General features: G+C 40.6%; 4 protein-coding genes across 4 annotated transcripts; 1 reads left to right on the top strand and 3 right to left on the bottom strand.

The window, feature by feature from the left end:
- Positions 1-1,250: 1,250 nt before the first annotated feature.
- Positions 1,251-5,450, top strand: foxo4 (forkhead box O4). The gene is made up of 3 exons (XM_079556132.1): positions 1,251-3,005; positions 3,167-4,677; positions 5,199-5,450. Exons 1-2 carry the CDS (start codon positions 2,568-2,570, stop codon positions 4,646-4,648), a joined length of 1,920 nt encoding a protein of 639 aa, XP_079412258.1. The 5' UTR covers positions 1,251-2,567; the 3' UTR covers positions 4,649-4,677; positions 5,199-5,450.
- A 3,955-nt stretch (positions 5,451-9,405) lies between these two features.
- On the bottom strand, positions 9,406-16,376 carry sesn4 (sestrin 4). The gene is made up of 9 exons (XM_079556506.1): positions 16,141-16,376; positions 11,676-11,873; positions 11,430-11,612; positions 11,121-11,366; positions 10,909-11,023; positions 10,706-10,830; positions 10,452-10,618; positions 10,224-10,368; positions 9,406-9,802 (listed from the first exon to the last, which is right to left on the bottom strand). Exons 1-9 carry the CDS (start codon positions 16,216-16,218, stop codon positions 9,713-9,715), a joined length of 1,347 nt encoding a protein of 448 aa, XP_079412632.1. The 5' UTR covers positions 16,219-16,376; the 3' UTR covers positions 9,406-9,712.
- A 3,152-nt stretch (positions 16,377-19,528) lies between these two features.
- Positions 19,529-20,714, bottom strand: LOC306962986 (UDP-N-acetylglucosamine transferase subunit ALG13). The gene is made up of 4 exons (XM_079556405.1): positions 20,610-20,714; positions 20,173-20,335; positions 19,839-19,977; positions 19,529-19,768 (listed from the first exon to the last, which is right to left on the bottom strand). Exons 1-4 carry the CDS (start codon positions 20,688-20,690, stop codon positions 19,657-19,659), a joined length of 495 nt encoding a protein of 164 aa, XP_079412531.1. The 5' UTR covers positions 20,691-20,714; the 3' UTR covers positions 19,529-19,656.
- Positions 20,715-22,091: 1,377 nt separating this feature from the next.
- On the bottom strand, positions 22,092-25,333 carry rap2c (RAP2C, member of RAS oncogene family). Its single transcript, XM_079557514.1, has 3 exons — positions 24,410-25,333; positions 23,886-24,173; positions 22,092-22,806 (listed from the first exon to the last, which is right to left on the bottom strand). Exons 1-2 carry the CDS (start codon positions 24,680-24,682, stop codon positions 23,895-23,897), a joined length of 552 nt encoding a protein of 183 aa, XP_079413640.1. The 5' UTR covers positions 24,683-25,333; the 3' UTR covers positions 22,092-22,806; positions 23,886-23,894.
- Positions 25,334-26,466: the final 1,133 nt, after the last annotated feature.

Raw genomic sequence — 26,466 nt, 5'->3', positions numbered from 1 at the left:
TATTAGCCAAGAAGAGACAAAAACATTTGCAGTTCGATAGGTACTTATCACCATGGAATTTTCTCTTGCCACCACCTCAGTTTTATAGACTCTTTAGAAAGTTGTGATGGCATGTGAACGTAACCCATTCCCAGTAAAAGGATATTGCAGTGAATAACTTACTCTGGTGGTTTTTCCAAATAAATATGAAGATGCTATATACTTTACTGATGGAAATTTGTTGACCCCAAAGAATTTGTGCAATTCTCAACATTGACTATTGGAGAAACACTTCATTAGATTACTTTACTGGTCATTTAATTAAGATATGGCCCACATGTATTCAGATTTTTAATCCCACAAAGAAGTGATGAAAGATCCATTTTCTTTTGTTTCTATAGCCACCCAAGTGAGTATGTTTCCCCTTCTCATGCAAATGTGTATGGGGATGCAGAAATGAAAATAAATAAATAAAATAAATGATTATGGCAATGATTTCATGATTTTAGAGGGTAAGCAGATTCTATTTCTATTTTAATCTAAATAGAAATGGAACCTCGAATGAATGGACAAATCAAACTAACAAGAGATGGAATCTCAAATTGAGGAACAAAGACTAACATGAGAACATTGCAGACTAAACACTAAATTTTCTTTTGCCATGTTGTGACATCACACACACACGCACTCACACACGCACACACACACACACACACACACACACATACGCACGCACACGTACGCACGCGCACACACACACAGTTAAGGTTCACAGGAAAAGCATAGAAAAGAAAAAGAAGAAAAGAAAAGAAAGTTGTTATTGCATTACAACATTACAATACATTAGTCTTATTTATTTATTGTTTGAATACGTTTATCAACTAAATAAAAATATATTTCATAGATTTGAGAGGATAATGTGCTAACAAGCAATCTTTGAAAGCCCTGACAATTTTGTTAGTCATTAATTTAATTCAGTGAATTATCAATTGATTCAGTTTGTTGAAGTTGTCAGTGTTACATGTACATTTGACCTAAGAATAGGCTTAGGTAGAGTTAGAAGGTCAGTCGGTTAGTTCTACTGAAGGACCTTGTTATTAAGCGTGTCTGAGCGGTATACTTTCATAAAGTATTATGCATTTTGGTACAAGAACTAGCCTACAAAATGAGCCCATGGCTGATGTTTTCGCGAGCGATGAATCCTTTCGCTGTGACTCGGTTTCCCAGAATCCCCCACGGCGCATGCGCAGTGCACGTTGCCTGACAGTGGTAAACAGACGTCAGAAGAAGGGAGTCTTCGCCTCGAGTCAAAACAAAACAAAACAAGTCAAAATCGGTCAAGAAGCGCACGTTTGGATAAAATCAGCGACCATAACTTTTACTAAAGTGACCAGTGGAGAAAGACTACGACTTGGAGGAAGTTTGTCGGGTGTTTTCGACGACTTTGTCGCGGATTGTAAACTCTGGAGTAGCAGGAGCTTAAGCGGCTAACATTACCGCGGCTATCGTGCTCTTTTCAAACGGCAGCGATTGACGAACAACAGAGCCGGGAAGAGACTTCACTTCACACTCTGGACACGGCGCCGGACACTTTGAGACGTGTGGACGGGGAATAGACAAACTGAGTTTGTTTTCTCGAAATGCTTTTCTGAACGCTCCTTGGCGCATCGTGCCGCGGCAGTGTGGAGAAACATGGCAGATGGTGACATGCGCCTGTTCGCAATGTGGCGGATTGTACAGACCTGAGGCACGGACACGTTCACGCGCCGTAGATCGTTAACGACATGTTAATGAACTTCCAAATGAATAAGTAAAGTAGATGTTTACTTTGAAATAGTTATTAGTTAAATTTATGTTTACGTAGAAGTAGTTACACTACCACTAAGATGCTCTCAAACTAAAAACAACTTTTTAAAATAATTGTTGAAAAAATACCTTTTCCTGCTAAAACACCAGCCACATCGCAAATAACCGAGAGCCACCACTCACTACCTCACGCACGACACACCAAGACTTTAAATTTGCCTTGAAAGCTTATTCTCTCGCGCACTGGCCAGACAGCGCGTTGTTTACTAGATTACAGAAGCCGGACTGGGGTTCTCCTGAGAAACTCCTTTGTAACAGTAGCTCATCTGTAGAGCTGGCCTGCTCTGCACTGTACACACTGAACACTGCTGTGGAGAAGAAGGAAAAACTGCGCTCAAATACGAGTCTACCTTATTGTTTATTTGATTCATCTAAAGGGCAGTTTCTTTTTCCTTGGTAATTGAACATAAGTGGCGCTGGCTGGTGCTTTTTCATTCATTTTAAGGTAAACCCACACCAGATTTTATTATTTTATTCAAACAAAGGGATTCCCTTTAACTCCTTTTATCAATCGGAAGCTTTATGATAGTTACTATTAAGGAGATTATTTGGGTTCCCTAATCTCCAGGATTAACCGGGGCGATTGGTGTTGTCAGATTATTACGTCTCTTTTCGCGGCCCCATTGTTTACATCCTGCATTTGACCACACTGTTCAAGAGTTACAGATACATGGTTTGAGTGGCATTTACTTTTAAATTCGGAGAAATTACACACGGTCAATATGGAGGAGTCAAACGTGCCCCCTATTGACCCAGATTTTGAGCCTCAGAGCAGACCGCGGTCATGCACGTGGCCTCTACCCAGACCGGACATCTCCATAGTAAAGACCGAGGGCGCGGACGGGAGCGAGTCCACTGCCGGCACCCCGCCTGCAGATGAGGACAAGCCCGAGACGCAGCAGATCACTCCTGAGTACGAGAAGGCAGCGGCGGCGGAGGGCGGACTCGGACCCAGTGTGGGAGGGGCCGCAGCGACTCCCCGGAAAGGGTCATCCCGGCGCAACGCGTGGGGAAACCAGAGCTACGCAGACCTGATCAGTCAAGCAATTGAGAACTCACCTGAGAAGAGGCTAACCCTGGCCCAAATCTACGAGTGGATGGTGAAAACAGTGCCTTACTTCAGAGACAAAGGAGACAGCAATAGTTCTGCAGGCTGGAAGGTAAGTCTGACCTTATGTGGCGCTAGAACTTTAAATCTGATTTGATAAGAGCTGATATCTATTGATCAACAAAAACAATGAAAGGTTAAATTGAGCTTTGCGCTAATTATCGAGGGCCTAACTTTTTATTCATACATTTGTCCCTTTTCTTTCATTGACAGAATTCAATCCGCCATAATTTATCACTCCACAACAAGTTTCTGCGAGTGCACAATGAGTCGACTGGAAAGAGTTCGTGGTGGATGCTCAACCCTGAAGGAGGTAAAACGGGGAAAGCTCCTCGGCGCAGAGCAGCATCCATGGACAACAGCAGTAAGCTACTGAAGAGTCGCATGCGTGCGAAACAAACCAAGAAGCAGGCTGTAGCTGCAGGCCTGTCTGGCTCCGGGGCAGCGCTGCAGACGGAGGGCAATGGAGCCTCAGCGGGCTCTGACAGTCCAAACTCCTCACAGCAGTTTCCTAAATGGGCAGTGAACAGCAGCAGCCCCTCTTCTCGGGGCAGTCTCGATGATGCGGACATGTGGACCACGTTCAGACCCCGCACCAGCTCTAATGCCAGCACATTGAGTGGACGTTTGTCCCCTATTGCTCCAGGGCAGGAAGATGACGATAACCTGCCTGATGACAGCCTCTTGGGGAGATATTCAACTCCAACTCTGACAGAGACCTTGATGGAGGAGCTAGATCTGATTGATGGCCTTACTCTGATGACCGCACAGGGAGGGGCTAGTCCAAGCACTGCGCCTCCTGCACCACCCACTCCTCTGCCATCTGCCTCCACTCTGCTACCCCGGGGTACAAGCTTCTCCTCCTTTCATCAACGACAGCCCTCCAGCCTCACACAGGGCACTCCTCACAGCAGCACCTCATCTGCTGTCTCTCAGTGTGGTCCCAGCAACAAAGAGCCCTCCTTCAGCAACTCCTTGTTCAACCCCCTGTCCAACTCTATGTCCGGCAGCAGAGGCAGTGGTCATTATACCGGTCATGTCCCATCGAGTCTGGAGGCACTGCTAACCTCAGATTCACCCCCGCCCAGCGAAGTTCTCCTGTCTCAGGTGGACCCCTTGATGCAGAGTCCTGGAGGTGTGGGACTGATGAGTCTGGGCTCGTCTCTGGTGGGTGTCAGGTCCAAAGCCTCAGTTGGGCCATTGCTGATGGGAAAAGGTTTGGAGCCCAATGCTATTGCTCCCATGGCTCTTCAGATGCAGGCTCAGCAGCAGCAGCACCACCTCCACCAGCAGCACCACCACCCTTCCATCGGGCTAAACATGGGCATGCTCTCAAGCTTATCTGCAGACACAGCCCAGCTCGCAGGCCTTAAAGCTCAGCACAGTGCTATACCTGCAGTGAGCTCGCATCACCAGGGGCAGGGGGGAGGCCCTTTGGTCAATCCCAACGCTGGCCTCCAGGGTATGGGTCAGTTTGGTGCTCCCTCCTGCTTCCAGACCGCACCCGACCGTCTGCCTACAGACCTGGACATTGACATGTTCACTGAAAACCTGGATTGTGACGTCGATTATATCATCAATACTGACCTCATGGATGACATTGACTTTAATTTTGACCCTATACTCCCAGATGCGCAAGGCTACGCGGGACCTGCCACTACACAGGGGTCCTCCCACAATTGGGTACCCAGCTAAATCTTCACCTGGCTGCAACCACAAGTCAGGTACATACATCTCTGTAGTGGTTTGAGTGCTAAACACATCTATAACTTGCAACTCAATGCTTGAAATGCATATGACACATTAGACCATTCCTTTTTTTTTTGCTAAAACATATTTATTACATATTATTTATCAATTTTACCCAGCTTTCTTCAGTTTGACATTTTTTGTGATGTTTATAGTTTCACTTCCTTATTGGACACTGACAGGAAGTGACATAGATAGAGGAAAACAGCTTTAAAGTGTTGCCATGCCAACCCTGTTATGTCAAATGGGACATGAGTCTGAAACTGCTCTGGAACTTTATCTCTATGTCCCTTCCTGTCAGTAGCTATAAAATCCAAGTAAATAAATAACATTTCTTCATTAATTTGCTGCTTCACTGAAATAAAATAATTATTACAACAGATATCATCCATCTAAATAAGTCCTAATTTTAAAAGGATATAAGCACATATGTCATATGCACAAGAAAATACCATGTTGATAAAGCGATAAAAATGTTTTCCATTTTATTTTGCAGGAAAGTATCATTTATAACCTCTCATTATGACAAAATGAATGGTGCATTGATCCTCCCCACTGGCTGAAGATACTGATCGGAAAAACCTTCCAACTAAATCCAACCTCACTATTGCCATGTGCCAAGACATGCAGAAGGCAGGGAGGAGTCCCAGGCCAATATGCTCGATCTCAATTCTTCTTCAAAGTACTGCTGACCAGCTATCAAAATAATCTAATCAAATTTTTGTCTAAAGTGGATAAAGACAAATGAACTCTTCTTTTTTTGGAGTGTTTTACCCTAAAAGCTTTACAGGAGTACTGGTACCTCTGAACCCTTGGTTGTACATGGCAGGAAAATGAGTAATCTTCTGTTAAGTTGAACCATTAAGTGAAAGCAGACTGACCACAATTCTGCTCCGCTTTTTGTCCAAAGAGATTTCATTGACGTCGTACATGAAAACCTTTGAGACTATGTCTACAGACTGATGAGAAAACCAGCCAGGTGTTTACCTGTAATTCAACAGTTGCTACAAATCTACCCGTCTACATAGCCTTTGATGTGCGTGTGAATGGAGTTTTCTTTTGACGATGAGTTTAAGATAGTACATCTGAAGGTCCTATATTGTGTTTAACAGACTTTGGTCATGGTATAATGCTTCCTCGTTAAAACACACATGGATTTGTTTGATTTTCTGTTAAAAAAACAACAACAACAATGATGTTTTATTGCAGAAATCAATGCTGAATTGCTTTGACTTGTTTCCATACAAATGCATTATTTTAAGTTATAAAACATGAAATACCATAAATTCACATGCCTGAACTATGCATAATATATGACCTGCTTATGTCAGCATGTATTTCTAGTTGCAGAAACTTTTGCTATAATACAGTGTGATAAATCGGAGTTTGAAGTCCTCCAGGGGCAGTTAAAATAATGAAATGAAGTAATGCAATTTGTGAATTACTACACGGGGCATTCATCGGTACATTTATATAGCTATGTGTGATATGTTGGCCAAGTATTATGTTGTCTCAGAGAGCATTCTAGCTCCTTTGTTTTGTTTTCCTTTTCAAAGAGTCTGTGCATTTTCAAAGCACTTAAGTTCCCTGCTACATAGGGCTCTCATATCCACGAAAGGTTAAACCATTTCACTAAACCCTGTATGCATGTTATGTACACAATGCACATGTACTCAAATGGCTTTCTATGCAGATAAACTGGAGAACAAAGCAGAATCTTGAAGGATATTCAGAAAATCACTCCTTGAAGGTTTATGCTACATACTTTTCTCCTTTGTTTAGTGGAGCAAGGTGCTCCTTCACATAATGTCCTCACACGCTGATTATTGAATGCTAACTTTCAAATGTGTGTGAGTTCGACAAAAAGAGTATATTTGATTATAGTTTTAATATAGATGGATCTCAAAAATGAGATGGTAGAAATATGAATATATTACTAATGACTTGATTTTTTACATTCAAGACAACATTTTAATGGCAATTTTCTATACTTTTATTTTTGTAAAGGATGAGATGCATGTACATTTTTACATTACCAAAGGAACACTAATGCTGTATTTTGCGTGGCATTTAGGGTGTGCTTAGGCTTGACACAATGTACATATGCTTTGCAAAAAGCAGTCTCTATCAACAAACATAACTTGGGAAGAGTCAAACTATTGTGATCAATACTCAAGTTTTTTTATACACACAATTTACACAATGCGCTTCTGGCACACATGCAAATCTTTTCTCTTGTTTGCTCTCCAAGAAAAATAGAAATGAAGCCTTTAAGGAGAAAATCTCATCTCAAACTAGCCAAACGTGCTATGTTAAAATTGATTATTTATTTCATCATCGATGTAAACAGACTGGAAAAAATCGCTTTTCTTAAAATCTGTTGCAGAGAAACAAATACTCAGTGCCCTGCTCTGTACATTGCTTTTTTCTTTTCTTTTTTAATCTCTTGTCTGCCAATGTTCAGCACTATAGCGTAACCTCTGTAATAGATCGATTTAATTTTGCCCTATTCTCCTTGAAGACTTGTGTTTTTGTTGTTTGTTATTTACTCAATGGGTCACACCCAAAAGGTTTCCTGGAGTTATACTCTTGTTTTACTGTAGCTTTGTGAAATGTTTGCTCTGTTGTGTATTAAGCACTCTTCTTCTTCACTGATTTTATGAATGGTGCTAGATCTATCTCGGAGTGCGCCATGATGCAATGGGTGCTTACCAGAGTTGAGCACAAAAATGTTATTTAATGTTAACTCGGTTATTAGCTAACAATCATTAGTCTTTTTTTTTCTTTGATACATCAATATTTCCCCAATGTGACACTTAATCATAGTAACTGAACGTAAATGCCAAGTGCATGAAAAAAATAAATTAGAATTTTTTTAGGAAGATGTGCAATTATATATGTTGCTAAATCAGGCAGATTTTTTATTCTTAATTTGCATATTTCTTTCCTTTAAGTAGATTATGTTAACCCCGTATGTAATGCATGTAATGGATATTTTGACACAGTATTTTATCATTCAGAAAGGTTTTTTCCCTCTGTTGGTTGGTGGGTAGGGCCTTATGTGCATAAGCCAATGCTTTATGACTTTGTTTTTCTTTTTCCCCCTCGCCCATTTTTTCTTCCAATTCTATAAACTTTAAGTTACTCGGGAACAGTTCTGATCAGCAAACTTAATTCAATAAAATCTTTAACCCAGTTGTGTGTGTTCTCTGAGACTGTGTGCGCCACTAGGGGGAGCCCTCATTCTATATAAATGTTCAGTTCATTAGGGAGCGTTCACGTGAGAGCACAACATTCTACAGAGCCAACTGACGGTAACTATGGAAACTGCGGTAACTGACAAAATGCATATATTTATGTCTTTGTTTTTTGGCTCATATCTCAGTCATTACTGGAGGAATCCATATGAAACAAAAACTGTCACAAAGTTCAAAATCTCCTCTCGGCACTTATGAACTAATGTCCAATTATTTTCTCTGAAAAACGTCAAAAAGTGGTGACAATATGCGAAAACATGACCATGATGTTGTCCAATAGAAAAGACTTTCAGACAAAAATAATATTACAGGTTTGTGAATCCAATCACGATCAAATACTGATCAGGAAAAACATTTGTCAAATTTTCATTTTGGAGATAGAGCTGCCCTCCATCTGACATTATGACATCACAATCTAAATCGTGAACGCCACCAGTTTCTAATCAACTGATTACTGTGTAAAATAGCGTTACCGCAAAAACATTGATTATTTGGGTTTATCATACTTCTTTAACATGTGGTTTATTAAGCTGCCCTTTTTATTGAAAGGAAAAGACAGGACAACACTTTAATACAAATCTTTATAGAAAAAGAAACTGTTATTCACATTTTCATATGTTCTTTTAATCTCTTACAACCAACTTATTTTCCACAGTTTGTCCTTTCCATTGTTTGTCTAACAAAGTTGAACACTTGTAACATCCATGAGTGTCGAAGGCTCTTGCTGAATCAGGGGCATTCACAATAAAGAAAGCCTCATATCTGTGCAGATCACACCATCTTTCAGGAGAAGTGAATTTGACCTGAAGGCACCTCATCGCATTTGTTTCTGTCGATATGCACCAATGTGTCAACATTTGGCCATCTAATGCCAAAATATTTTCACAATAACTCTGACCACCAGACGGCAGCACGAGGTCCTTGTGTCACAAATTAAAAAAAACAGACAAAATATATAAAAGACAGTAAAACATTACATTGCTCCTTGTTTGTTTTAACGGACACATTTGAAACCATGTCATAATGAACTAGTTTATCCTTCAACAACTACTTGCACAAGTTTCCTTTTCAGACTTTAGTTCTTAGCTTAAAACATGTCTGCGTCAGTACGTGAACCAATTGTCAAATGTGATTAATCTGCAACTGAAACCAATTTTGAGTCTTGACAAACAAGCTACTCTGTATAATAAATACATACAATTTTAAAAGTGCATTTAAAAAATAAACTGTAGTGGAAAGTTCCAGCAATGCCATTTTGTGTTCATTCTAGGCCAGATTTAATAAAAATCTTAAGAGCATGAAGCTGCTTCAGGTCCAAAACACTGGCAAAGATTGTCAGCTATTAAGTCAGTGGTTCTCAAATGGTGGGTTTGGCACCAACCGAAAACAGACCTTTGTCAAAGTAGCAATTGATAAATTATTATGCTAGGATAATCAGCCAAAAATATGTTTGATATAAAATGAGATCCACTGAATTAAGTACTATACAAAAGCTACGATAGAGGAACATTTCGACTGGAGCCTAAAGTAAAAACTAGTTAGAATTGCACATTTGATGCCAAGATGTCTTACAACACGACATTAGCAGTGAAAGAGTGTGGCACGCTATGGCGCAAACAAAACCAAAAAGCATTCATGACCAATGAACTGATAAAGGGCAGTGCTGTGTCTTCCCCAAAGTGCTGTTGCCGTTGTCCCATGTGAGAACAGTACCGCTGGTGGGACATCAGCAGGAAGCAGAAACATTCACCGCTCACAAAATCATGTACTGAGTGATGGCCCTGAGGCTGTAGAGCAGCTCCGCCTGCAGCCGGGCCTCCATGATTAACAAGTTCACGTGTATCTGAGGGACAAACAAGAGGTCATCTGCAGGTTCTACAAGATCTTGTCACACACTCAAAGAGGGCAGAAGACAGAATTTTGGTAAACCATAATGTGCATGTTGGAGATGACTGATTAGTGAGACTGACACAAGCCTCTGCAGTTCTCCCACCCAGGGGAGATACTACTGTTTTTGATCACTTCTCTGCTCTGTCAGTCTAATAAATACTTCTGATGTACTTAACATAGTAGCACGAATATTCCACAGCCTTTCTAAGCTGCACATTTAGACGTTCACGAAGAGGTGTAAAGAAAACAACATTGGGTTTGTCGTGCACTAGTCCAGCAAACAGCTCTGGGCACATTGTCAATGATTATGCCACCAACTCGGGCCCTTTCATTTACTTGTATATATTATACACTTATATTAGTGAAATTCTTACCCGTTCTGAAGCCTTTATTGAGGTCCAGCTAAGTGGACAAACTGATGCTTTGGTGACATCCGGAATACAAGCCACTGCTTTGATGTAGAGCTTATAATTTCGTTCCAAAAGATGGTTCACCTCTCCATAATCGTAATCGTCATACCTTCAGCCAAGCAATGTTAGAAAAAGTTATTTGTTTGACATTGGGTAAAAGCAGCATTTTCTCTGCTGAGTTTATACACTCACCGTATTCCTAAAACACAATGCGTGTAGTTCCAGATTGCCCTTCTCAGGTCAGGACTGTGCAATGATGGAAGAGTGACCACGCTTCGAAAACGATCATCTAAAAGGTGTCCAATGTCTGAATACAATCTATTTATTAATGAAAAGCCATGGTCCTCCCATGAATAGTCCTGTCAAGTCCAGACACAAAGGGAACACACCGTTAAAACCTGGTTACATGTAGCACAGAAAGAAAACTTGAGCCATTAAGTCTTCACCTGAACTCTGAAGACTTCAAAGTGGTCTTCATCTCGCCGGGCAAACTCCTGATAGCAGAAGTCAGGGTCAGTGATGAAACACGATGAGTCTGTAAAGCATAGCACTTCCTCTTCTTCCTCCAGGTCTAAAGGGACAAAACAATGAAAGTGTCAACAAATCCTGGCCATTTGTTCAGCGTGTTTTGTTTTGTTTTTAAATTCACCAGTTTGTTGGAGTGTCTGTGTTTGCAACAGTCGCTCATCTCGCTTCTCAAACTCCTCTTGAGACCTTTGAATCCTCTCTTTTAAACACGTCATGTCATTGCTGGGGTCCAGAGACTGAGAATGGCAAGAAATTCATTGTATTTACAGTGTTGACAAAAATATTACTTGCAGTGTATTTAAAATAGTATAAGCAGAGGGAAGAGGCTTTTACCCTTCTTTGCGTTACGAGCTCACGGGGCGGGGTCAGAGACAGAGGCACATTGGTGTTGCCATTGGCAGCGTCAAAAGGGCAGTAGTTTGGCGGAGTACCATTGGGAGATTTGGTGAGAGAGGCACTGTTTGACTCAGGATCGGACCCAAACACAAAGCTGCAAAGGGAATGGCAGTGGGCCAGGATTACCACTGCTTGTACCAGCTCAGCCAGAGACCAGCACTGCTCACGAGACTTCAACAACGCCTGGAAATAAGGAGGGAGTTAAAACTGTTCAACCATCTTATTGAGACTGATTCAGGCGTGTACCTGGATGTGTGCACACGATGTGAGCCATGGTTGGTGAGCAAGGACTTTATTGATCTGGTCTAGAAGGCGCAGACGGGCTGGAGCAGCCTGTAGGTCCTGTAGCCAATGAGGGTCTCCTCCCACCCTCAGGAACTGGGCTGAATGCAGGTGTACCAGGTAATTACAATGATGTCGCGCCGCAGCCTGCATCAGAGAGAAACTGTGAGCTCAAACCTAACACCCTTCACGGCGTCTTTGTTCACTGACCATGATGGCGATGTAATGGCGGTGGGGCAGAGGCAGCGGGCCGTCCATATGCAGGATGTAGTGCTGTGTTCGTAGGAAACTCTCCAGATACTGAGGGTGAGTGGCCATCTGCTGAGACACGGCGTCCACACTGCTCCTGCTGACCAGAGCCTTCATGAAGAGCAACGACACCCGCTCCCTCTCACCATTTGCCACCACCTGCAAAACCAAACATCGCCGTCAACAAACCTATTCTAACCAAACAACCCAGCACTCATTTCATACTCATTGTGACATGTGCTTAGTTCACACTTATATAAAAAGATTGACAAAAGCACACAGGTTAAGGACAATGACTCTGGAAACGTGAAAAGCTCTGTGACAGGGGTTGGCATGTTTGCCTGGTGGAAGGACTATTTTCTTCATTGTAAAAAGAACAAGGACAGAACCTGCTAATTTTAGTGTGTTCTGTTAGGAAATCTTGACTTTACTTTTACATTTTTAGAGTACTTTAACAGGCATTTGATCTTTGCTTCGTGTAATAATATCTCCAAAATAATCAGAATCATCTTGGAGGATGGAGGATGGAAGATGTGTGCTAGAGGGCCGGATTGGGCCCCTGGGCCTGACGTTGCCTACCTCTGTTCTATGAGAATGATCAGTGGATAAAATGATGTAAACATGAGGCTCTCAAGAGGAAGCTCTGCGCTTAAGCAATGGTTTAAGCAGTGTGGACTATTGCCAAGACAAATAGTGTCTTGAGGCGCTCACAGGTAAAGACAGTCCTCAGCTTTACTGCACCCTTAATAAGTAAGTTACCCTGAATTAAAACCTACACATGCACATCGATTAAGGCCAAGGTTTTACTGCAGGGTGGTTCATGTTGGCAAGAGTTTGACTTTCACAGTTTAGCCACAATCAAACTGATGGCACAATGATAAACATTGCGGGTCATAATAACATGGTTATTACTTATACACTGCAAGTGTTGTGTATCTTTGATTGTAGTAGAAGTTGTAATATTTATCATCTCCATAAATGCTGTAGAGGGTAGGATGACTGTAATAAATATATTTACATAATTATGAAATTAATGTTAAGGTATACTTTATTGTCCCCGTACGGAAATCTATCCTTTGCATTTGACCCATCCTTTGTCGAGCCAGGCAGATGGTCAGTATCACCAGGCTGGATAAATAACCTATTGTGGATGTTTTAGTTGACGGGGACCTTCTTGCTGTGAGGCAAGAGTGCTAATCACTCAGCCCAGCCCAGCTCAAATCTTTATCTCATAAGCAAACATCTGTTCTGTGATCTGTGACTTCCTATCTGCATCTCTCGCAAGATGATTTTTGTGGCAATATGTTTTTACATTTCTAACTTGTATAATTTAGTGAAATAAAGTCAAATTTTAAAACTGTGTCCAAAATAACATAATTAAACCGGATTTGGGGTTTAAACTCCATATAGTCCCTAAAGTTATAAGTTCTTCTCTGCCTGGCAGCCAGCTCCTTGTTTCTGATGTGCTATTCTGCTTGCCCCAGCAGTTTGTAGCCAAGAGTTCCCCTTGATCCGGCTTTGGGCTCCACCTCTTGACCTAAATACAGTGCATTGAAATCCACCTTTAAAACCCTCATCAGTCAGCCTGTCACAAATCACTCTATACCTTTAAACACAGACCGAGGGGGAAAGGCGATAGTGAGTAGAATGTACACAAGCTCAGACCATGACCCTGGTGTGAAAGACACGTTTGGCACACAGGTGTCTGTCAATCACACACAGCCTGAATGGAGTACAGTGTCACGGACTCATTAGCATGTACTGCAGAATCTGGGGCACAGACACATCAGGCTCCAACTCGCACTCAGGGAAAGATATATGTCCTGATTCATGTGACATAAAGTACAGCCCTCTTCAGTTAAAAAGAACAGTTGGATTTAACCTAATGGATTAGTAAAGTTCAATAAAAAAGTATGGTTGTGGTAGCAGCACACATTTTCCATTATGTGTGACAACAGAAAACCTCAGAATGAAACGGGAAACACATTTTATCCCACATCAGGAAATGACACATTGATATCTGCTGACACAAAAAACATAATGTGGCAAAATATTGAATATATACACACACTTACATACATATATATTAAAATACCACAAACATTACTATATGTGGTTGCACAACATTAAACATTAAAAAAATGTCTCGAATAACTACTTTATTGCTAGATTTTACTAAACCAACAGCCAAGGAGGTTCTATTAAATAACACACAAAAAAAGCTTCCTTTAATGAAAAGACTTTCAAATACTAAATAAGAGGACTTAAAATGAAACTCAATTAAGAATATCTTGGCAAAACTTAACCATGTGCACTTCTTAAAGTTATTATTTGTCTCCGTTTTAGGCTTTGTTAGCCAAATAGTGCAAATCTCAGTCAGAGGGAAGCCTTTATTAGTTGTGTGGCTTCTTGCAATATGGAAATTGCATACATTACGAGAATAAATGTGGCGAAATATTGTGCAGCTGTTCTATAACAGCATGGGGATAGGCTAGAAGCGATATAATATCTGAACACTGCTCTTCTGAAGGAAGAAAACACAATACAGACCTCCTAATTGTCCAAAAACACTGCCACAAGAAAAGGGTGCTGGTAACAACAAATGTGTGTGGGCGGACGCATACAGTAAAGCAGAGGCATCGTTTAGGCAACAGTAAGTGGTGCTACAATGAAACTGCAGTTTCATTTCTGTGTGAAGACATAGGCAGTGCAGTCAAAACAAGTCCGGAGAATTTAATTGTGTAGGACAAACAAGTAACAAGACTGCAGTGCGTATATTGAGCACAGAGAAATATCATAATATGTTATCATATCAAAGACATAAAAATATATGTAGAATTGGATAGTACAGATATCAAGGTCAATCTCAATTATCGGCATGGTGCTCTCTGGAATTTAGACTTTTCACAGGAATTAACCTACAGACGGTTTAGTTCCATGGTCCTAACACAAAGACAGCAGGGCAAGAGGCAGGAGTAACATGAAAAACAAAACATCAGCAGCGAGGGGAGGACAGGTACGCATAGACAAAGAGCAGCATTGATAGCTGCTTGACAAACAACACAGTTACAGTACAGGAGCTGCAAGACTGGCAAAGTTATATCAATATGAGGGCTGTTTTGCATCTCTTTGTGTAGAGGGGCAAAAACAAGACACGTCCACACCCCACTAAACAACGTATCGTAAATACAAGCAGCACTTGGGACACTGATTTTTTTGGCTGGCAAACTGCAACCTGAACTCTGAAGGAGCAGGGAGGGAGGGAGGGAGGGTGCAGCTTTGCCTGGATAAGACCAACAAAACACTCTGAAGCAGCCGCGTACATGAAAACTAGGAAATGCACATGAAATCTTCAGTGTTTTTTTTATATTTTTTAAACCAGATGAAATTGTGGTTTGCAATTTGAGCCGTACATGAGCGAGATGATGCAAGACTGATGATCATGATAATGTGCACTAAGAGCTTGTCTAGTGTCTGTATACATGCACCTACAGGGAACAAAACTAAATGAGCACAGCCATTGCTTAAAACACATGGCAGCCCCATGAGGACGCTGGTAAACATTTCTAAGAACAAGAGGGGTCTTGAATTCCTCCAAGCGCTGTGCTCCAATTCTGGACTCGACTCTGCAGCAAACATGTTAGAAACGGCGCCTCCCTTCGACTACAAAATGAAAAGCAGTCACAGAGGAGAAAAACAACTTTGATTGGCAGCACATTTTGCCCAACAAACACAGCTCAGCGCATGCCAAACAGATTCTTCTTTAATGGTCAAAATTATCTGAACTCTGCATTTGATCACAGGTGTATAAATGTGATGAAGCATTCCTGACATGTTAATAATGGTCAACAAGGGTTTAGCATTTATCCCAGACCCCAAATCCTGATGTCGTCACAGGCAATAGACATTTATGTGAAAGAGCCTATGATCCGCAGACACTTAACACATTTAACATCCTGGATTTTACGCCGTTTCGCAAAGTTTCGTACATAGATTTCATTCAGGAACAATATAAATAACTTGTAGTGTGTTTATTAACTTAAACGATCTACAGAAGTGAACGTTAGGTGATCAACTGAAAATAACGTTAGAACATAGTCTTTACATTGGCATTAAAAAAGTATTATTTTATTATTATTTTTATTCAATTAACTTGTTCTAGTGATCCCAACTATTGAAACAAAAACATATTTAAAAAAAAAAAAAAAAAAAAAGACCAATTAATCTAAGTTGATATCAGTGATGTCACGGTTTTAGTTGCACAGTTAAAATGTACTGAACTTGTCACGATAGGAAGTAATCACCAGAAAACAAGTAGTTACTCAAATCTAGCACCGACTGGATAAATCAAATGAATGAAATACCGCTTAGTTAGCCGCTAGCAATATTTGTGAGAACTTATTTAGCATTAGCTCTGTAAACCTACCTGTTTTTGGCATGGATTTTGGCCTCGATGGCACTGAGCTCGTAGCGGGTACTCCATTTTATTCGTACAGATGATCATTTTTCAGAAGGTGTGCAATTTCATGGGGGCAGCTTGGTGTTTTCCTCGATGATTTGAGGCCAGCTGAAAAAGTCAAAAGGGCTGAGCGCCTGCTGCCCGATGCGAGGTCCCGGACAGTCAGAGGCAGCGAAGAAAAAGCTTCCCCTGCCTGGACCAGCAGCTCCAGTAACAGCGCGGCCAATCACAGCGCAGGGGCGGAGCAGGACAGAGGCATCTCAAAATGCTAATGAACATCTGCAAACAACAGGCCCCCAACACATCTAACGTTACCGCACTGAAGCACTCATAATGATGGAATAAAAACATGCTTGCCAGGCCATTTCAACATCATTATGCCTGTGTCAACTTCACATCTCAATGACAAAAGTATCCACTTGATGATTTTACATAGTACTGGGTTATTTCAGCTTGGTGTAAAGTAAATTTCCTTTCACATTGCAAACTTACATATGAAAAAAATGATCTAAAAATATCTAAAAAATACAATACAATAAGGTAAACAACAGATTTTTAGGAAATAAAAACAAACAATCAATACAATATCTGTTTGTGAGGAGGGCTGGGCGATATGGACCAAAAGTCACATGAATATCAATATACAATATATATCCCCGTATTTTTTCCGTAAAGTGAGAGCTGTGAAATGAAATGTTCAAAGTCAAAGCCAAATACAAGTACTTTTATTGAAAACTCACTATAAAACTTAAACATAAACCATATATAACAAAGCTCCATAAGGTGCACATTTCATAAGAATGAAATTGGGGGGATAAAATAGCCTATAAAATAAAATAGGTCAAACTTTTTTCTGAGGGCAGCATTTATATATAAAGAGATAACTACATTTTTCTTCATGTTAACTTAACAGCTTTTGAAATATGCCGATATATGCGATATGGTCTAATTCCATATCTCATTAAAAAATATATTGACATATCTTAAATATCGATATATCTCCCAGCCCCAATGTTTACATGTCTATATGTTGCTATTGAAACCTATTCCAAAGACAGGTGCGTACCTACACTGCCCAACCAAAAGAAAATAGTTGCCAAACTGGATTTAACTAAGTAAATACAAGCCTTCTATCGGATAATCTGCATGGATGATTTTCCTTTCAGTTGGCAACACAGTATTTAAACCCAACTGATGCAGACGGTGGCTTCTCATTTCTGAAACAACCACGGCAAAAGACAAATCCTGTGGTTGTGGAAAAAATGTCAGTATGTTTGAAGAGTCAAATAATTGGCATGCATCAAGCAGAGGAAACAGCTAAGGAGTTTACAGAAACTGCTAAAATTGGGCCAATGTATTATAAAAACTGGAAGGATAGTGGGGATTGGGGAACAATCATCTTCAAGGAAGAACTGTGGTCGGAAAAAAAAAACTGATGTCGAATTGAAATCAATCGGGAGAACAACATCTATACAACACAGGGCAATGCCGTAAGAAAACCACTCATCAGTGAGGCTAACTGCAATAAAAAAGGCTTTAATATGACAGGGAGCATAAAGATTGGACACAGGAGCAATGGAAGAAGGTGAAGTGATCAGATGAGTCCTGGTTTACTCCATAGTGATGATGGGCTTATCAGGGTAAGAGAGAAGCAGGTAAAGTGATGTACCCATCATGCCTCGTGCCTACTGTACAAGCCTGTGGGAGCAGTGTTATGATTTGGGGTTGCTGCAGTTGGTCAGGTCTAGTTTCAGCCACACCATAATCCCAAAAAACGAGATCAGCTGACCACCTGAACATCCCAAATGACCAGGTTTTTCTATTTATGGATTTCTTCTCCCCCGATGGCATGGGAATATTATGCCAGGATTCATCGAGAAGAGTACATCGGGGAGCATGAGACATTATGCAATGTGCTGGGGAAGGCTTTGCGCAGTGGTCACACTCTCCCATCATCAGTACAAGATCGTTACAGAAGCTTTTTGAAACAATGCCACGGCGAATATGTGCTGTAATCAAAGCTCAAGGCGGAATATTAATGCATTTTTGCATTAGAGCCATTGTTTTGGTCAAGTAGTGAATGTTCATGTCCATGTCCAGACAACTGATGCGGGGCACCCATGTTCCCAGAGGGATGTAAAACTAGGTTTTCTTTTTGTGGCCTCGAATAATGGTTCTGATACTGATCCTTCGATCCAAACTCTATCCCTAACCCCAACCCCAACCCTAGCCCTTTGGAAATCTGGTGACCTGCCGCAGACATTGGGAAAGTAGTTGCAAGGTGAATTTAACTTCTTCACCCCCACCTGAACAAAGCACATTTTCTCCAGTTTGGCTTTACTCAAATCTAAAAGATCTTGGACAAAGCATTAAAACAGTGATAAAAACGTAACAAAAAAGCAACACAAGAGTATCAAAAAGTGACATAGAAGCAACAATAAAAAAGCGACAAAACATGACTAAGAAAATGCTTCAAAAATTTTATAAAACGCAGCGACAATGCAACAAAAGACTCAATCAGTTTTGTAGGTCGTAGCTTTCAAATGAGGCATTACTCTGTCGAGAAGCTTTTGGGTAAAACTGGAGAAAAGGCGCTTGGTTCAAGTGCAGGTAAGAGGTTAAGAGACATGCCCTGACAAACTACTTATTTTCTAGGGATAATCTGTGAATGATTTAATATTTAAGGATTGTTGTACAGTAGATTTTTCCTTTTTTAGTGCCATGATTTCAGAAAAACAAGCCTGCCTGAGAGCTTAAAACAATTATCTATATTAGACTCACATGCTCTGTGCAAAAACATAATGTGAACCTCAGGCCTCGCAAGTCAAGACCAGTTGTCTGTGCTGCAAAACAGATACAAGGATTCTATAACACTGCAACAACAAACATCTATGATCAGTCTTTATTATTTTGGCAAAGATACGCTGCTCCATATTGTTTTAAATCCTCTTGCCCAACTAACCCAAATGTCTTCCCACTTACTTTGTCTAGGCTCTGTCTAAAGCTGACTGAATAGAAATGCACACATCAACAGGAATGCTGTACTTCATACAGTATGCCTTGTTGTCAGTAAAAAAAATTGTATATGATAACAGTATTATCAGAAAAGTTCAGTAACTTTCTCCATGAAAAGGAATAGCAATACAAGGTAATACTTATGTACAAGTATTTTTGTCTAATGGGTGGTTAATAATTGAATCATCAAAGGGTACACTAAAGTTGTTTGTTTAATAAATTAGAATCTGGAAATGTTTTAATAAATTAGCTGACAATCATTTAAAAATGTAAAATAAAGTAGTTGCTGCAGTCCATCTAGTGCTGCCTTTCCCTGCAAATCCACAGTGAAAATTGACCGAGGAATGGATGAAACTGGGTTGAGGGATAATGGTGTTATAAATCTAGGTTACTACATCATCTTTACAGAGGTTTATGGTTTTTTCATTCAAATATTTATCCATTGTTACACTGTAGAATTCCTCCAACTCATTTCACTCCCAGAGCTTTGTCTAAAAAGTTTGCAAAGTGTTGAGGCTGTCCTGGGGTAAATGGTAGGAGGACAGAGAGATCCATGCTCTTCAATGTTTCTGTCAGTGTGCTGAAAGAGGAAGAGAAATATTTTGAGTTGCATTTTGGTCGTTAACCTGGTGGTGTGTAGCAACACAGACCTGCAGGTGCAGTAGAGCAAGTGGGAGTCGAAGTGCAACTGTCGGGCCAACTCCAGTTGGTGATTATTCATCAGTTTGTCATTTACAACAACCAGCAGAGGCTTTCCTGCACCTAGTGCCTCCAAGCAACTCCCAGCCCCTAAGAATCCAAGAACAAACTCAAGTCAAGGCTCAAGTCAGAATATACACTTGTCAACTATGGTCACTCCCACAATGACATGAACATGACTAGAAGTAGAAAATGGGAACATTGTAAAATGTTTCCTTAAACTAGGATACATGCCATATCCCTAAAACTGATCCATCCTTCATTGTGTCAGTGTTCTGCATGTACCTGCATGACTGATGATGAGATGAGCTTTGCTCATATCCTCAGCAATCGAGTCCTTAAAGCGGAAGGTCTCCAGAGTTATCCGTGGACAATTCTCAGGACATGGAAAAACGGAGCCTTTTCCTACTTGAAGAACCAGCTTCTCATATCCACGGGATATCAAAGCCTATAGATAATATATAACATTATTACGAACATGAATGTGTGGCTTCTTTGCGCTCTTTAATTTTAAAACAGTCATGGGGCTTGTTCGGAGTTAGTTTAATGTCTTCAAAGTATGTTTAGTAAAGATTGAAAAATTAGGAAACATAGATGCTCTAATCATGTCAGTTTATTTCATTAGAAAGATTACATTTAAAAACCTATTTGCTTTGCATTAAAGAAACTGGCTAGTCCGGTGGGATAAGCACACAACATGCAGAAAGATGTTATATACTGACCTCCACAGCCTCCGGGCTTATGATGGTTTCAATGAGCTCGTCAAAACTGGTGGTACCGACGGTCACAAAAACAGTCTTCATGTTTGAACATATCAAAAACCTTACACTCAAGAAATCAAATGACCAAGTCCTGCACAACTTGAAGCAACAACAGCTGATCACAAACTTATATCCGCATACGTCATTTTCATACTTCTCAGGCAGTGTCGCCGCCTACAGGTCAGATGACTAACCAAAAAATATGGATGCTTCATTTGCGTTTTAGCTAAATAAGATATGTGGGCTTCTTTCCACGTGCTTTAGTTTTAAAATAATCAACCATATAACTGTATGCAAACCTATGACAGTGTAGACAGCTGCCTCAATTGGAAATCAAGTCAATAAATTCACAACAAAGGCTGTTAGGGCCTGTGAATCAGCAGGTGCATATCATAAAGTCAAAAGAATTACAAACAGCACAATATAATGCTGTGATAAACTATATACATATATATATATATATAGATATCTCTATATATAGCGAGACTTGCACCTGAGAGGGACCTCTTGTGGCGAGGACTGCTGACCTGGTGTGGAGCAACTAAAGCAAGCAAAAAGTGAGCTGTTGATGCCTTAGTGGTCAGCTTATTCTCTATGGCGCCATGCACTGTATATTCTAAAGTGCAGTAGCTCTGCCTGGACAGACATGTGCCCCATTTATATTAACACAAGAACATGATGATTAGTGTACAGCCTTTCTGAGTGTAGTATATAGTATATAGTATATAGCATGGGGTGACAAGTCTGCTTTGTGGAAGTCCAATTTTCTTCATCATAAGACCAAGGGCCAGAGGCTGAAGTAAAGCATCACTTTCTACAAATGCCAGTGTTGTACATCCTACATGGCCTAAATGGATGTTCTGCTAAGACATTTAAAGGAATTGACAGTATTTGACACATTTCTAGAATACTTCAACAGGTATTTGATCTCTGATTTGTGTAATAATATTCCTCAAAATCATCTTGGTTCTATGATGGAGGGCCGGTTTTGGCTACCCCGGTGAATAGTATAGTGTAGTGTGAACACGTGTGTATTGCAAATCTCATTTAAGACAAAGGGAGGGCTGAGCCTTTGCACTATTGGACAGAAATTGTTGAATCAAACAAAGACACAAAACACCAGTTTCAAACAGAAATTAAGGCTCTGTTAAAATATCAGCTTCAGAAAAAAACAATGCCATATATATTTTAAGTCACAAAAGCTAATATGAAATTGAAAAAAAAGTTTAATACAGGCTAAATGTATTAGTTTAATAAATAGGTCGCTATAAGTAAAAGAATAGAATAATGTTAAAATTAAAGCAGAACTATGTAGCTTTACACAACCCCCCAAAATTGTGCCTGACAACGTCATATACTGAGGAACACACTGCCATCTTAGATTGACAATAATAATCACACAATACATGGTTCACAGTCTGTTGGGCACAGCACTTTCTTAAGAGAGTTGCCTTCAATAGTTTTGTAGGAGTTATGCGACAAATATAAGCAGTTTCCTTAATTAAAAACACATATCATGAACACAAAGATGCAACATAATGCTCTTCAGTCTTTCACTGAAAACAGAGGACTAGCGTACACAACACGCATGCCTCACAGAAAATAAACTTTAAAACTGACCAAATAAAATAAAATCAGGCAAAAGTACAATGGCTCTTCATTGTCACTTAAAAGTTAATGAACCATTTTTAATTTTTAGCATAATTTGTTATTCTTGAGATTTTAGACAGTTGGGAATGAAAATAGAATGTGTCCAAGATTAAAAGGAGAACGTCCAATGTACATGCTTAAAAGTAAAAATGTTACATTAAACTGAAATAACTTTACTCATTACATACGTAATAAAGTTTGTATAGTGAATAAGGCAGCTTTAAAAGAAGCTGCAACCTCATAAACATTGTCTGCTTGTTACTTATCACTGATTAAAAAACAGTTCACACTTGGATGTGAAGCTCCATCTTGTGTCATTGTAAAGGCTCTTACAGTTGCAGCAAAAACAATTTGTGGAACTATGATATCAAAAATAGCGCCAACACACTTTTCATTTTCTGGGAGATACTCTGAAGCACCAATTATTACGTTTTTTAACTGATGGCAGAAAGATAAGGTTGTGCCCAGGTTCATGGTTCATCAATAGCTTGTGGCAATCCGGATATACCTATTGGGGGAAAGAAAAAATATAATTTACATGTTTAACTTGGACAACATGAAGCTATCAGTAAGCTCTTAATTAACAGACCTAGTCACAAATGAACTCCCTGTGAGAAATGCATTGCCTTCTAAACCAATGTTTTAGGGGACATATCATGCAAAATAAGCTGGTGAGTGATGTTTGCTTAGGGGCAGGGTTGAGTTCATTCCACAAGCTTTAGACCGGAAATGGATAACTTGTTTCTATTTCATGTTGTTTTAGGTCAATATTGCCTCCTGCAATATTTAAAGTGTTGAATAATGTTGTATGTGTATTATAGATAACCACAAAATTACATAATATGTCACCTTTAAGCTATTTTTGCAGTGATTTAAAAGCTACATAAACACACATGAAAGTACAATACACTATTTCAGGTATAAATAATGCTCACACATCCAGTTAGACAAAAAATTATTCATCATAATCGCTTCTCCAGAGCCCAAAGTTTGTGACAGGATTGTTCCCACCAGGAAAGAAGGCGGTGAAACTTGACAGTGAACAGGTGTAAACATTTAGTTAGCCAGGTCCCACCAATTCTATATGGGCAACAGAGGCGCACCCTGCCTCCAGCGTCTGCGTACATTGGTGTATGAATGAGAGTGTGAATGGGTGAACGTTTCCTTGTTGTAAAGCGCTTTGGGCCTGATGACGGTAGAAAAGCGCAATATAAGTTACAACTGTTTACAACATTGGGCTTTAGAGAAGCAATTGGGATGAAACGTCAGCAATTTGTGTAAAGAAATATCCAGCTGTATTGATTCACCGGACTCAATTCCAGGTATGCTTTGGCAACCCCCCACCCGCCCCTTTTGTCTGTGCTTCAAATCATACATTCTTTTCCTGTCCCTCGCAATGAAAGGTTGGTAGGACGTGTCGCATACTTCTGCAGTCTTATCACAACAAACCACACCAATGGTTCACACGGACAATCTGACAACTCTTCTTTCACATATTCACATTGTTGCTGCACCAACATCTACAACAATCATCCGTGTGTCCCTTTCCTCAATTGTATTTGTGCGTGTTAATTAAAACACTCTTACCTTCCAACTTCATTGCACCACACAGGCTGTGCAGCACTGTTCCTGCTTTTCCGGCAATGAGGAGTAATTCATCTGTCGGACTATCTCGGCAAACAACTCATCCACCATAGTTTTACTCTTTGCAGAAGTTTCGATAAAAGGACAGCCCCACTCTTGAGCCAGAGCTCTCCCATCAGATCCAGCCACTTCTCGTTCAGACTCTAGATCGACTTTGTTCCCGACGAGGATCAGTGGCACCTTTTCAAAGCGCTTTACTCGAACTATTTGGTCTCGCATTGGTCTGATATCCTGAAACAATACAAAGACAAAATAATGAGAACATTTACACAAAGCCAAAATCTCAATAACCAACTCAACGTGGATTTAAGAAGGAATATGCAGTCTTATTCACTAAGTAGAATTACAAGATAAGCCTTTATTGATCTCACAATGGAGAAATTCACTTGTTACTATGTTATTATGTAAAGCATGTAACCATAAAAGCACAATTATTCCATGTTTTATGCATTTCTGTACATTCTTACCTGGAAAGATTGTTGATTCACAAGGCTATATACAAGGATGAAGCCTTGGCCATTTTTTATGTACAGGTCTCTCATGGAGGCGAACTGCTCTGTGCCTGCTGTGTCGAGGATTTCAAGCACAGATGGCGAAGAGTCAACCTCGATCTCTTTCCGATAAAAGTCCTCAATAGTGGGGTCATATTTTTCAATGAAAGTTCCTGTAACAAACTGGACAGTCAGAGCGGACTTGCCAACTCCGCCACTTCCCAGCACCACAACTTTATACTCCTTCATTTGGCCGACAGGAACAGGCTAAATCACACAGCTAACGCCTTAGCCAGTCTGCTATAGCCGTCTTAAAAACATGTATTTTTTCAATAAAACAGCCGGTCTTGAGGGGGAAAAACAGAACACCAACAAAATAAGTCGTTGTTTATGTATATGTGAACTCAGTGTTCATATTTTGTGTTTCTTCGCTGTGCGCGAGTAAAAGTTGCCGTTGCCAGTTAACTCCACTGTTAGCTTGCGTGAATGCTAGCTCTTTTTAAGCTAATTTCACAAGCCATTTTAGGCTCCAGTTTTATCCGCCGTTTCAAGAAAAATCGCGTGTGTGTCTATAGACGTAAAACTCAGGGGCAATGGTACTTGTAATGCAAAGTGCATGCCGATTCCTCCTCCACACAGGTTGTGCCGACCCGGGAGCCTCCTCCTCGCACACCGGTGTCCAGCACGCAGTGTTGTCCGCTCTTTTTCTGACTCTGATCGGCCACGGAAATCTGATTGATCTTCTAAACTGACCCGACGCCGATCTAATGATAAGTCAAGTGTGTATATGATCCATAGAGTTTAACACAACTCCAGTGCGTCTGGTTCTCCTTCCAGTAACAGGGCTACCGACATTAGCTTGCAGGTTACTTCCGTTCACTTCCGTTGAGTAGGGCGAAACATCCGGTTTGCTTGTTTGTACTGTTGGGTCAGGGGTTCCCAAACTCCTCTGGCTTCGACCGGCAAAATAGTACCATGGATAGGTAACCCGTGGCGAAGCTTCTCCGTGGGCCTCGTGACAGTAGTCCAGCATGCGGCCAGCATTCAAATCCGGTGCACACTGTTGTGTCCTCGGGCAAGACACTTCACCAATTTTATCTTTGCCTACTCCAGGGCAACTAATCCCCGTGGGGAACGAGGCTGTGGTACAAGGAAGGCAAATTACTTGATGTACAGCTGTGTTCATAGCTCACCTTCTTAATTCAGACCCGTGTGTCTCCCTTCACTGAGTTGTAAGAAATTCTCAAAATGTGTCAGTATTTTTCTTTAATCATATTCAAAACAAATAAACAAAAAACAATAGGCTACATATCAAAAAATATTAGTGCCTTTCTCTATGACACATAAGGAGAGAGTGAGAGTGAAATGTGAAAGTAAACACTACAGTTCCTCCGCTCCTTATTCGACCAGAAAGCCACTCCCAGTTTGCAAAATGAGGAGAGCGAGAACAAACTTTCAAAAGTAAAAGCTCCCTCCCCTCCTGATTAGACCTGACTGGGCAGTTCACAGGAAAGCTTGTCTCAATGGTCAAAGGGACGGCACTGACACTGCTTAGTTACTAAAATCAGGGACTTCAGAAAAATGTCGTTCAATATCACTTGTGTTACATAGAATTTCAGACCCAGGCGGTCAATGTTTTGCGCAATCTATTGAAATCGTAAAACATTGGACAATGCCGGCCTTTCTGTGTGGCCTCTTCCCATGTCTGGATGGGTTTCCTCCGGGTACTCCGGTTCCCCCATCGACCAAAAACATGCACAGTGATTCTGACCATCAGCCTGGCTCGATCCATCTGGAGATGGGTCCCTGCACTGCTCCTTACAGGTTGCCTCAACGGCATTGGAGGATGGGTCAAATGCAGTGGACAAATTTCCCCAGTATAACATAACATTATATGCTTAAACCTGGCAATGACATTACACAAGATATTTTAGCTAGCGTCTGGTTTTATTCAAAATAAATTCTGGGTACTGTGTCACATAAGTGCAAACAACACAAAGATTAATTTATTTCCACAGCAATGGTCAAGATCA

The sequence above is a fragment of the Gobius niger genome, assembly GCF_951799975.1.
Source record: "Gobius niger genome assembly, chromosome: 5".
Taxonomy (NCBI): Eukaryota; Metazoa; Chordata; class Actinopteri; order Gobiiformes; family Gobiidae; genus Gobius; species Gobius niger.
Note: the sequence above shows the minus strand (reverse complement) of the source record. Positions and strands in the feature narration are given on the sequence as shown.